This window comes from Pocillopora verrucosa, chromosome 14, assembly GCF_036669915.1.
Source record: "Pocillopora verrucosa isolate sample1 chromosome 14, ASM3666991v2, whole genome shotgun sequence".
Lineage (NCBI taxonomy): Eukaryota > Metazoa > Cnidaria > Anthozoa > Scleractinia > Pocilloporidae > Pocillopora > Pocillopora verrucosa.
The window spans coordinates 7,667,403-7,680,737 of record NC_089325.1 but is presented as its reverse complement, the minus strand read 5'-3'; the positions used below and the strand labels follow the sequence as shown (position 1 = coordinate 7,680,737).

The 13,335-nt window shown below is 39.4% G+C and overlaps 1 protein-coding gene, 1 long non-coding RNA gene and 1 pseudogene across 4 annotated transcripts in view; 1 reads left to right on the top strand and 2 right to left on the bottom strand.

Moving 5' to 3' along the window:
• LOC131776539 (uncharacterized) overlaps positions 1-3,868 on the top strand; it is a 38,392-nt gene extending 34,524 nt beyond the window's left edge. For all 3 annotated transcript variants that reach the window (XM_066160936.1, XM_066160937.1, XM_066160935.1), the window contains 3 exons: positions 165-1,779; positions 1,929-2,249; positions 2,897-3,868. In XM_066160936.1, the coding sequence (XP_066017033.1) occupies positions 165-1,779; positions 1,929-2,249; positions 2,897-3,180 (2,220 nt within the window). In that variant the 3' untranslated portion in view covers positions 3,181-3,868. The remainder of the gene's footprint in view (positions 1-164; positions 1,780-1,928; positions 2,250-2,896) is intronic.
• A 1,052-nt stretch (positions 3,869-4,920) lies between these two features.
• LOC131776563 (uncharacterized) lies at positions 4,921-7,121 on the bottom strand (annotated as a pseudogene).
• Positions 7,122-7,385: 264 nt separating this feature from the next.
• On the bottom strand, positions 7,386-11,429 carry LOC136278109 (uncharacterized). Its single transcript, XR_010716196.1, has 3 exons — positions 11,268-11,429; positions 9,598-9,830; positions 7,386-7,536 (listed from the first exon to the last, which is right to left on the bottom strand). It is a non-coding gene; the product is annotated as an uncharacterized lncRNA (long non-coding RNA).
• Between the last annotated feature and the right edge of the window lie 1,906 nt (positions 11,430-13,335).

Sequence of the window (13,335 nt, the reverse complement as noted above, 5' to 3'; positions counted from 1 at the left end):
TGAACGAAGAAATAACAGGAATTGTGTTACGGAACGCCTTCGAATTCTTCCGTGATTTCATGTGCTATTTCAGCTGCAAAATAATGTGAAATTTAGAAAATTTGCCATCTTTATGATTATCTGTAAGGTACATATACAACGGGCCTTAAACATCTTATTTACAGGTACTGCGGGGTATCATACAGAAATGTCTCAAAGAAGCACAAAAAAAGAGTCTCTCGACCATTTCCATCCCCGCAATTGGGACTGGGAACCTCAACTTTCCCCGTGATTGCGTGGCTGAAGCTTCCTTTGATGAAGTTTTATCCTTCAGTAAGAAAAATCCAAGCAGCCCTTTGAAGGAAGTCCATTTGGTTGTTTATGATAAGGATTTGCAATCAGTGCAAGCCTTCCAGACCGAACTGCAAAAAAGAAGTGTGGGTCCACCTCCACTGCAACCACCAGCAGCAACAGCAGCTCCGAAAGATGGAAAGAAGAAACGTCGGGGCCTGCGCGGTGGTAGCGACAAAAGATCAGAAATAGATACCCCTGATGGTGTAGATGTTATCTCGGACGAAGAGCCTATACTATTAGATCCCTTGCAACCTGAAATAACGATTGGCAATATTATCGTTCAAGCTGAGACTGGTAACATCACGAAAGAAGTAACTGATGCAATCGCGACCTTGTCGAACAACGAGCTCGATGTCGCACTGGGAGGTGGTGTGGGAAAGGCTATCCTAGCTGCTGGAGGATCGACTATTCAAGCAGAATGCTCAGCTATGGGGCCCCAGAAGCCAGACAGAGTGGTGGCTTCTAAAGCCGGAAATCTACAAGTAAGAAAAATTTACCACATGGTTCCAGATCGGATTTCGAGCATGCGTTCCATAAGTAACTGCATTTTGGAGTGTTTGCGGAAGGCAGACTCGGATGGATTGACCTCGATTTCATTCCCAGCTGTTGGAACAGGGAACGTTAACAAAGATGCCAAAGAGGCTGCAGAGGGGATGATGGCTGCTATTTTCAAGTTTGCTCGAGAGGAACCTGTATCCATTGCTCTTGTTCGCATTGTGATATATCAGCCCCAAATGTTGAGTGTGTTCCAGACTGCAATGGAAGCGAGCTTGTCCTCAGCAAAAAGTGGAACAGGTTTTCTCTCAAAGCTGGCTGGATGGATTGGATTAGGACAAAGTGGCTCAGCGTCTTCACATTCTATGCCATCAATGCGCACGTTTCGCGGAAAAGCAAAGCCTTTCAGCTACATAGAAATTTTTGCAAGCACTAAGCAAGACATTGACACAGTCATCAAGACAATAGAAAAGGATGCGGCTGATCACTGCACACAGAAAGTAATTGAGCTTGAAGCAATATGTAATCTTTCAAAGGGGCAAATACAACAAGTAAAGAAATTGGAAGCTAAATACGACGTCATTGTTAACATCGAGCAGACCATAGGTCGCATATCTGTAAGAGGTGATACAGAAGACGTTCTCGATGTAGCCACCACAATTTACGAAGTACTTAACAAGAAGATCGAGGAAGAGCATGCAAGAGGTGTTGGTGAGCTCCTTTCTAAAGACGTACAATGGTTCTTCTATGACAGCGATGATGATGATGAAACCCCAGAGCCTTATGAGCCCAGCATTAATTTGCAGATTGAAGAAGCCTTTGGTGAGGGCAAAGACTCTGTTATTTTATTAATAGATGAAGAAAAATGCGAGATTGTTTTCAAGGACATGAAGGAAACCTGCCTTGACAGTGGAGAAGTGAGAGTCGTTGTTCGGAAAGAGATTGGGAAAGGTACAGTGCAGCTAAACTGAAAAATAATACGTATTTTAGATTTATGGTGTTTAAACTAATGACAAAGCAGTTTTGTAAGTTATTCCATTTGCACATTGAATTGTGCTGACAAGAATGAATCTCAAGTCAAATTAAATCTTTTCAATCAGGTGTTCCATTACCCTTAGAGTGGGATGTACAGCCAAAGGATGACTCTGGAAAAGAGAAAGAGGTACACCTAGTACTATTAGACCCTAACGCGAGCGAGTACAAAAAGGTAGCAGACAAATTGGGCAAGACGTCCCCCGTTACCATTATCAAGATAGAAAGGGTGCAAAATCCTTTCCTGTGCCGCGCATATGTCGTCAGAAGGGAACAGATGGAACTTAAGAATGGCAGCAATGAAAAACTACTCTTCCATGGAACAGCTGGAGACAGCTGCCCCTCCATCAACAAATTCGGTTTCAACAGAAGCTACTGTGGCAAAAATGGTAATTATTAAGTTCATTGTCATTGAAAGTTGTATACTTACATTAATTTTTACATGGTATACTTTGGAGGGTCTGGAAACGTTACAGTGCAACATCATCAACAATATCAACTCAGCTTTGCAACAATGAAATAGCTATATTCTGGCTACCCTAGAAATCCAAGGTCATTTTTTTAAATACATCATATTGTTTTACATACAGGTTCAAAAGAAACCTTTCGGTCTCCTAAAATATAAGTGTTTTGAGGAGTGTTTCTTTTTGGGTACTGATGATAGTTATCTCTTCCACAAAAAAATTATCATCATTTGATTTTCTCAGTTTCCTAAAATGCAATAAATAATTGGAATATGCTTATGACAAACTCATTTTGAGAATCAATTTAGGAGGCCAATTTTTATTTGGAAACGGGTCTATTTTGGCCTTTGGGCCTCCTCCGATCATTGATTTTCATGATTACTCGACTTTGAAAGTTAAAAGAAGCTGTGAAAAATTATTGTTCTGGACACCGCTTGCAAACCTAAGTATTCTTTCATAAGCTTCGAAATTGCATGGAATGTTTCCATGTTACCAGAAAGAAAAAGTGTAGAAATTAAGTGCCTGCAAGAAGGTGGTCGTTGTTGTTAACTTGTTTGTTTCATAATTTTTAGCAACTGTGTATGGAAATGGTGTTTACTTTGCTCGAGATGCATCCTATTCCACACAAAATAAGTATTCACCACCTGATGCGACAGGGCACCGTTGCATGTATCTTGCACGTGTCCTTGCCGGTGAATACACGAAAGGAAGGCAGGGAATGATAACTCCGCCTCCCAAGGGAAGTGACGCCACCGATGTTTATGACACTGTTGTGGATAACCCCGCAGATCCAACCATATTCGTTGTGTTCTACGATAACCAGTGTTATCCAGATTATCTTATTACTTTTAAATGAGAGAGCAAAGTCGTTAAGAACCTTTTGAATAACCAGTATTGTACCTTTTCATTCGGGGGTAGTGATCTGTTTGTCTCGATTTTGAGAGTGCGTCCAGGGGTGAGCCAGGTAGAAGGTTTATAAAGTTCGAACCCCGATTTAGCTCAAACTTAGTGGATACTACGAACAAACAGCTGTTTTAGGTGCTGACCGATAGAGTCATGTTTTAAGGAGGGGAGCGTTGGGATTTTCGGTTTTGCAGTTTAAGCTATTTTTTAAATCGGTTTTTCCGGTTTTTGTGTTCAAAAACTTCGGTTTTTCGGTTTTAATGTTCATTGCAGTTTGCGGATTTTACGTTTTTAGGGATTTGGTTTTCGATATTTTCGACAGCCATTTAGTTCTAAGGCATTCTTTGTCGCTGCATCAAGGTTGTCTTTAAGTGACTTAAAATCTGGAACTGGGGTCCCTACTTGATCAAGCAGAGAGCGTAGAAGGACTAGTACTGGGCTGTTATAACGTTTGATTCTTCTGTAGCCAACCAAACCGATTCTGAGAACACACTAGTAAGCAATTAAAAGATAACATTGGGGGTATCTTACAATTAACGGTGGTTCATAACAAACAGTTAATTTTTTTATTAGGCACTTTCACATGCAGTTGTCAGTGAACACTCGTGCTAAGTGCAAAGTCGTGTACGTCAAATAAAGTTTATTACCAAAACTCTTCTGACAATTTTTTCACGAGCATGCCTTCGTACTTTGTGTTCTTTTTTAACCATGAAGTAAACATTTTTTGCAAGGAAGCACAATTACTTTTTCATTTCCATATTGGCTCTTTTCATGGAAAGCAATGTGAACTTCGATAGCAGGAAAAACCAAACTGCGTAAAGGCGTAAGAAAAAGAAAGGTCAAATCCAATGAAATCTGCAAAACCACAAAACATGGTAAATCAGCCGCCAATTATCTATAAAATATGGCCAAGCGGTAGCCAAACGGTTGCGCAAAATCAACTAAAGACGTTACTAAAGATCGCTTACGCGACGCAACAAAATATATCCATAAGTTGTCCTCATCGATTTTAAGACTCTGAGGCCCGTTCATTTCCAGTACATCTGCTCTTTGTTTGTGAGGTCTGACAAAGGTGTATTTTGATCAAAAAACCTCGATGATTTTAGCATGCGGTCCGACGGAATCTTTCCAATTAGAGCGTTGTCATCGTCGATTTTAAGACTTTGACTTCCTCTTCTTTTCAATCAGGTATTCTTCCGCACATTTAATTTTCGTTTATGCGGTTTTGAAGGGTTTACTTTTATCAAGAATGGAGCCGAAAAGAAAGAAACCCAACCAGATCATTTTAGCCCATAGCCCGACGGCGGACGCCGTTTTGAATTGTGTTGATAATTCCATGTACTCAGGCAAAAATTTTGGCCTTTGTACCACACCCACCAGATATTTGAACAGAGTTTAGCGTTGAGTTTGACCTCGATTTACTTGATTTGATTGAATAGTCCGAGAGTTAGCAAAGATCCTGTGTATCGTTGACAGGTCAACGCATAAGCACCTTTATTTGAATTGCGTGCTAATACACAGGATCTTTGCTAACTCTCGGACTATTCAATCAAATCAAGTAAATCGAGGTCAAACTCAACGCTCAACTCAGTGTTAGTGCATGTACTTAATCAGTCAGTTTGGTTCTCTGGTGGATTCACATTTTATTCATCAACTACTCATTGTGTCCAGTACAGACGTTAGTCGACAGAGAGGAACAAGATGTAAAGCCTAAGCTAGCTACAATCAAAAGTAATTGAGCAATCGCAACATCTCTTTAAAGTTGGCTTAAAAGAGAGGCAGGAACTAGAATCAATCAGCTCGATATTTTTGGTACCTTACTGCAACTACTCTAAACGCACGATACAGTTCGTTTGCCAGTTCAACGTTTCGCACATGAGGACGTTTTTTATTAAACTCAATGGTTGACAAACCACTTCTGGCCAATTTTGTCGGAGGTATGTCCGCGATCCACATGCTCACCAACGGTTCAGCGAGACATCTCCCTCCAGCCAGTTGTAGACACAATTGTAAACCGCCAGTAAGCGTTAGGGTTTATCATAACTTCGTCTGGATCGGGTGCTGACCGCATGCTGACGTGATTGAGAGCTTGAGCAGCCACGTGGTTTCCATCTGGGGACACAGCTAGGTTTTGAGCATTGTACACGTAGTTGTACCCCGACATTCATTTCCTTGCACGCAGCGTACAGCTGTTCCATCTCTGACTGCCTGCACGAGATCCCTTCGGTCTCCGCCAAGGATGTCACCAGTTGGACCGCTTGACAAGACGTGTTTCCAAGACCTGGTGTCAACGAACCACTTCACAGCCAGCTTGTACGTAGAATCTCCGCGATGCTTATGTTCTCCAACGTTGTATCTGGTGGCACGGACGGTTCCAGTGGTGGAAACCATTAGCCAGTACCAGTATGCGTCATCTTGGAACCCAGTCAGTCCTTTCCTGCTTACGTGTTTAAGTGCCTGGGCTGTCACATGAGAATTTCGTAAGGACAGATTGTCAGCTTCTGCTGTGTTGTAATTCCATTTTGGTATCTGGAAACGGACACGATGACCAGCCATGAGAGCCGATGTTAGAGCCTGGCGCGATCCTGAGAGGGATGCACCTTTGCTATCGTGGGTGAAGACTTCCTTCCAGCATTCGTCTACAAACCATTCATTTGCCACTGTGTCCTGGTTGTGACCTCGTGACTGATGGATTCCAACGGTCCAACGTGACATGTCGCGCAATCCACGTGTTGTTACTACACTAAACCACCAGTACACGTTACTCTGAAATTGTATCAAATTACCATTCGTTTTGATGCTTATGGAGTCGACATTTTGCCCTGACACCCTGGCTATTAATCGCGACATTTTGAAGCGGAAAGGCGTACTTCTTAGCAGTCACACATCGAATTTCATAGCCACTCTTGGCGCTTTTTACCAGGTGACTCAGGTTACCCTGCACTGAGCTGCCATCGGCCAAGTGGGAGAATGATGGCGTGGGAACGAATGTAGATGTCTGCACATACCACCAGATGCTCACTTTTTTACTGCTGGTTCCACGATGTATGTTTGAGCCAACGTTATACCTCGTCATTTCCATTCCCGTTGGTGGACATGATCACCCACCACCAGTAGGCATTATCTTGAAACTTGTTCCAAGAGGCTTTGCTAACGTGCTGTAGCAGTTGAGCAAACACGTGATGGCCGAGGACATGCACATTATCGGCTTCTGTGCTGTACTTATCAATCACCACTCGGATTCGAGCCCCCGATAAAATCGCAGAAATCAGCGAAAATTTCGATCCTGAAATCCCATTCCCATTTCCATCGTGGTGGTAGGCCAGTTGCCATTGTAAGGAACATGGCTTACATTCTAACAGAGAAATATTCAAAATGTTAAAACAGATATTAAAAAAAATCGAAAAAGACTAAAAGCTAAACAGAACAGCTTTTAAGTCATTTCGCATTTATTACATTTTATGTCAGTATATTGCGCTCCCTCCTAGTGAGAAGCAGTCTTGAACAACGTAATTTTTGGGATCAATATGGGGGTGCATATTCAAAACCGACTGGGTGGACAAAATTTGTGGCCTATAGAATTTCCGGGCAAAGAAGTGAGTCAAAAATAGGAAATACGAGAAATTGAAATGTATCTTAAAATAAAATATGAAATCTTACTTTTCGACGACTCGCCCTCAACCTGGATGTGAAACCAAAATAACATTTTTTAGTAAATCTACGCCGAAGACTTAAACAATACCTCAAGCTGCACTTGACTCTGTGCAAGTGTATTTGATACGCGTAAGGACGATAACTAATTACAGTGCAATACGGCTCTTGGAAAACAAATGAACTTACCTTTCCATCAGGGAAAAGAAAGATCAGAATACCAAGCGCAAACACAAACCTCATGACTAAAAAGAGTAAAGGTAACCTTTAATAATCAACTTATACAAATTTTATAAACTTAGATTGAGTAAGGTGTCTTAACCAAAATGAAAATTACCTTTCAAAAGAATTAACGCAGTTTACTAAATGATTGAGACTGTGATTGCGTTGTATTCCGTAAACAGATTCACGGGAGAAAATATGATTTTTGAGAGTTTACTCGAAATGGATGTGTTAAATGAACAATATTCAAGTTGTCTTCTTTTGAGAGATTGTACTAACCCGGAGGAAATAACAAGTTTAGCCGGCGTAATAAGGGTCCTACGTCGTTCTCCAAAATCTTGAAAAAGCAGCTGAGGTTATTGAGCAACTGAGTTACCTCTTCATGATACTGATCCTCTTTCGTAAATCTTAATTGCAGCCTGTCAGCTTGGTACAACTGGAAAAGCAAAGGATAGTGTTCTGTTGCAATAGGGGACTTGAAATATGACGTTTCTGGTCTAAAACTAATGTTATTAACTCAGGTGTCTAAACATCTATAAATTGTTGACTTCTTGTTAGACTTGTTGTATATTCAACTAGACGATACTTGTATTTCGCTCAAGCTGATTGGCTGCGGATAGAATTTTCCCAAACCACACTTCAAAATAAACCTTATGGCCGTCACGTAGAACTTTGGAGAGAAAAATTAATTTAGCGACGTCCAAATTGCATTTCATTTAAGAATTCACCATCTACGTGTTGTTATATAGATAAGGTAGGTGTAAAGAAGATCTATGAGATACTCATGTTAATTCACGTGCAAACTTAGTCATCCTCAGTCCACAAAGTCTGAAACTAGTGAGGGTTCGTGAAAATCAGCAAATGCGTTCCTCAATTTTAACCGTTAATATAGATAAATATTTGTTTCAAACTGAATCAAAATTAACGTTGCTTTTAATGTCTTTATTTTTACAGATTACTTAGGCCAACATAGACAACTTGGGTGTTTTTTTTTCTTGATAATTTAAAAGGCACATAGATAATGATTTAACAGGAAAATGTCTGTCATTTAATATCTTATTCCATTTGTCCACCTTCTATTAGTGTGCATGTTAATTTAAACAAGAATATATTTCAAAGCCCTTCTTCTTAGAATTTAGGGAGCTTTTACGTTTAACAGAAGAAAGCAGCAAGAAACGAAAACACAGCGGGCGTGAGAATATGGTAAAATTGTGTACGGATTAATATCACATGCAAACAAAGTGTTTGCATTGGTTGACAACGACTTTCCCGAGCGTTGGGTTAATATCAGACAGTTTCGTGTATTAAATAAGTGAATCGAATTAAAACAAACCGCGAGATAATTCCTTGGCTTAGATTGTTTTTTTTCCTCAAAATGAGCTTGTATTAGCGTTGTCATTCACACTCTCGTATTCTCGACTAGTCAAAGTTAATAAATGCAACGTCATAATTAATAAGCAATAATTGTCTCTACCACTCTTGCACAAGCAACAGACAGTTCGATTCATTTAATTTGTGTTTATAAGAGCTAGCTTTCTAATAAGGCCGTTAGGTTCGGGAAATTTAGCCAAAAGTCCTAAGGAAAAGCGTGAGCTAAGATGTTCATCTTAGTAGTTGAGGAAACTTTAAGATGTTTTTTCACAGAATTGGAACATCCTACATGATTGACATTCAGCTTGATTTCATTTTACTTCGTAATAAGTCTCATGAGTGATCTACGTGGGGTTTGGCACTTAATACTGGGTGCCATTATAAGTGGTTAACGGTTAAAGGTTGCTTTTTTTAGCGCTTCCCCCTACCTTTTTGGCAATTATATTTGATGATTAGACCAATTGATCCTGTATATTCTTAAGGGTACGTTCATTGTTTTTGCAAGATTTTTTGGGCCTCAGTGACATGGGGTCAACTTGATGGATAACGTTTCCATTTCATGGTTGCAGCATCTGTCCGTTTCATCGTAACTGTCATTTCGCTTCCGTTTCGTTAAGTGTTATTGCCAACGTGTGGTTTAAATATGCATTCTCGAAGTAATGTTGCTGCCAAGTTTCGATCTGATTGGCTGTTTTAAATTGAACTCTAAAAGCGTGCAAGCTGTAATCTATTTTCAGGTCCCCTATTAGTTTCCGGTCTAAAATGTTATATTAGACCTTACGTTCTCTTAAGACTGGACGCCATTTCGTGACCCGCGCTTGACGACCGATCAGAAAGCGTAGTTATCCTCTTACTAAGTGACTCATTTTACAAATCATCCTACAACCTACAAACAATGTTTCCCGCGTTTAGTTCACAGCCTCTATGCATAGAGTTTGCGCCTTCCTGTATTTTTTTTACCGGTAAACCTATATTCGGTCCTGTTCTGCAAACTTAATTGCGACTCCAATACTGTTGACAGTCTTAGAGCCTGCCAGTTTACAAGGCGACTCCTGATTGTGAATTGTGAAACGAGTAAACGTCTCAGGACTACAAAACTATGAATAGACACACGTATTTCACATACCCCTCGTTGCTTTTTCTTCTTCTCCTGGCATTGTTTCTCATGAAAATGTATTTGAAACTCCATGATATGAAACGTTCACGCTGCTTTTATAGGCACACAGCGACACCGCTCCATTTCTCCCATTTCGAGAACTTTCGTCGTCGTTGCCTCTGAAGCTGTGGAGTTACATGGTAATTTGAGTCATTCTAAACTGTGGTAGCGATGTGAGAACGTCTATTCCTGTACGATTCGATCTAAAAGAAAATTATAATTTGAGTCGTTTCACATCAAAATGGTGAGGGGTGAACATCTCTCTGAAAATGAGCTCTCATCGTTCCTTTGTCTCTCTAGTCGTTGAGTGGTTTGGGACAAATTGTATCTTACAGTTATGTCAGCCCGGGCAAAATTGCACCGGCGCCGGTATCGACATTGCCGCTGGTTGTCGTCGCTGTCTCCGTATTTAGTTCACAGCCATTTTCAGAGAGACATTCTCCCCTCAGTTTTTCCTAAGGGGTTACGTGATCGCATGTTTGCTCCTTTTTAAATGGTATCTAATGGAAAATTTCTCCGTTGGATCGACAAGAACAACGAGAGCCGTTTTGAAAGAGATATTACTTAAACTCTTGCTGCTACACTACTGTGAAATGACTGCGGCAAATTTTAATTTTCTGTAAGATAAAATTTGTGTTGTACCACTCCACCACTTTAGAGAGAAGAACGATGGGAGACATTTTCAGATGGATGTTGACCTCTCGCCGCTACCCTGTGAATTGATACCCAAAACGACACCGCTCCATTTCCCCCTTTTCGAGAACTTTCGTCGTCGTTAAGGTTGTCTCTGAAGTCGTCAAGTAACATGGTAATTTTAGTCATTCCACACTATGGCAGGGATGTGTGAACGTCTCTCCCGTTTCGGACTCTTCAAAAGGAGCAAGCATGCAATCACATAGCCCCTTAGGAAAAATTGAGAAGAGAAAATCTCTCTGAAAATGAGTTCAAATCGCTCTAGTTTCTGAAGTCGCGGAGCAGTATGTCTCAGACAAATCGCATTTAACGGAAAATTATATTTAGGGTCATTTCACATTATATTCACGATAGCGGTAGAAGATTAACATCTCTCTGAGATTTCCCTTTTTGTTCTTGTCTTATACGTTACGGAAAAGCATAAGAGAAATTAATTCTTTTCGGGAGATCAGCAAAATTTGAAAACTGGAAAAAGGCAAAATCGAGGCTATGTTGTGTCAGGATAATTTGAATCATTTCACAACATAGCACTACTGTATCTAAAGTGACTCAGCCTCTTTTGTTCTTATTTCCGTTTGCGTTTTGATTTTTTTTCCGCCAATGGTGGAAATGGTTCTTAATAATTTAGTTTTAGCATTTTGGCGATTATATAGACATAAAAAGTCACAAACGCGCTCGTTGTTTGAATCGTCACGCGATGCTCCTCACCACTAAGCCACGATACGCCAGGTTAGTGTGTGTTTGGCGAAATGGACGACCGAAGAGACAAGCAAAGAAAAGTTCTGTTTGCAACGTGAAGTACAAGCTATTTGTCTCAAGTTTGAATTGTTATCCACTTGGATGCGCATCTACGTCTCAATCCTTTAGAAAGCTACTAAATCAAGATTTGTATTACATAATACTGACATAAAAACAGAACTGACAATTACAAAGCAGATGTGACATACCAGACTTGTAAATCAAAGAGGTATGTATCCGTTTCATTTCTCGGTCTCGTCATCATTAACCTTAGTTAGCTTGGCTGGTTTAGGTAGATATGAGATTTGTTAGACCCACGATCAATTCCAATTTTTAATTTGCATAGAAGTTGGAAGGTGCAGGCAGCTTAGTAGAGAGTTAGGATCCCTTGATTCCGCTCACGAAATAGATTATGGGATTGTGATGATCACTACAATTGGCAAATCACAATGAGAAATAAATAACTTCTATCAGCAATATTCTCTTGAGACACATTACTCCTTACTCGTGTTATTTGTAGACACAGTAAAAGGTTGCATGATGGAGTTATTGAGCTATTTACAAGAATTGAAAAAAAACATCACTCTAATGATGACCAGAAAGAATCTGAATTACAGAGACGCAAAAGGAGAAATACTCAGCCATTCAAATTTATGTGAAATGTATCCTGAAGAAATCATCACTTGAGGCTGCCTTTAGGTTTATCATGACTCTAAGGCAACAGTTTATACAATTTTGTCCTCAAACATGACTAGAGAGCAATAGACCTCTTTCGCTTGTGTGTCTTGAGTGGTTACCCATTCCAGGTCTAATGGGAATTCTCAGCTTTACATACATACATACACCCATAATACATACATACACCCATACATACAAATACATACATATATTTTATTTATGCTCGAAATTCACAGTGTAGCTGTAGAGCTAATATCTTCGAGAAAATAAGCTAAAATAAAATAAAATATGCTATATTACAATTCCAATATTATTTATAAACTATATACAACATTATGCATGCAAAGGGAAATATAACTTGTTGATCTATTGTGGAAAAGCTTCATATCGGAGGATCTCCTGCTTGAATTCTTGAGAATTTAATGTTTTGTAAGTGTTTGGGAGAGAGTTCCATATTTTGCTAGCTAAGTATGAAAAAGAGTGCAGACCGTAAGTCGTTGTTTTTGGGTTGGGAAGGGCCAGGATATGATTTCCACGCAAATTGTAGGATGAAGACCATACTGTGAACATATCTTTAGCTTCATCTTTTGAAATTATATATATACACATGTATAAGATTATTTTGAAAGAAAGAGTTCTCTAGAGTATTATTACTTGATCTGAAAATGGTTAACAAACATACAAGCCAAAAAGGTTTATTGGAGTTTTCATCAATCACAATGAAAGGTGGTCATATCAAAAGTTGTAAATCTTCGTAAGTTGACCACATAGGAATACAGCATGTGGGCCAGTAGGTGACCTTGATATGACCCGCAACGTAGTTGTACTAAAAGTATAGTGTAGCTGTACAAGAAATATACTTTAAACTATACGTCTGATAGAGGACTTCAATTCAGTATTCTGTCGATGCAAATCACCATTATTTATAATTTACAGCTATTATATATCATAACAAATAACAATAATGATGATGATGAAGATGAAACTAACTGCCATAAAAATAATATTGCATAATTGCTATGCTCTTAAATCAAGGAATTTTTATATACATTTTAATTTACATTTAGTAGAGACCGTAGCCAGATTTTGAAGGTGTGATTAGCCCAAACTTGGTTAACTAGAGCAAGTTAAACTTGGGTTTGATTTCTTATCTATGAAAGCATACATCATGCTGATGTTTTACATAAGTGTGGGGCAAAAAGGAACATGACAACTGTAAGGCAGGAATACTCTCCACAAAGCTATAAAACTAAACTGAGAATAAACTTTAACGCAAAGTTACTCATACTGCTGCCCAGCTCACATGTCCAGTTAATTCTTCCTTCAAAATCTTTACAATACAGGGCTGGAAATGCGACCCAATCTCTTTGCTCTTGAAGTAAGGCACAATGCTCCAGAAAAGACCATGACCAGGTTTATGAAGGGGTTATTAGTCTAATGCAGTGCTAATATAGGCTAAAATGTCAAAGTGATTTTTAGTCTCTTAACAACAAAACCATACCTCATATGCTATATATGTCAGTGACAGGTGAAATTGAACATGATAATGTATAGGAAAGCTCTAAAACTTAAGGGAAAATTTAGTCTAACCCAGAGTTC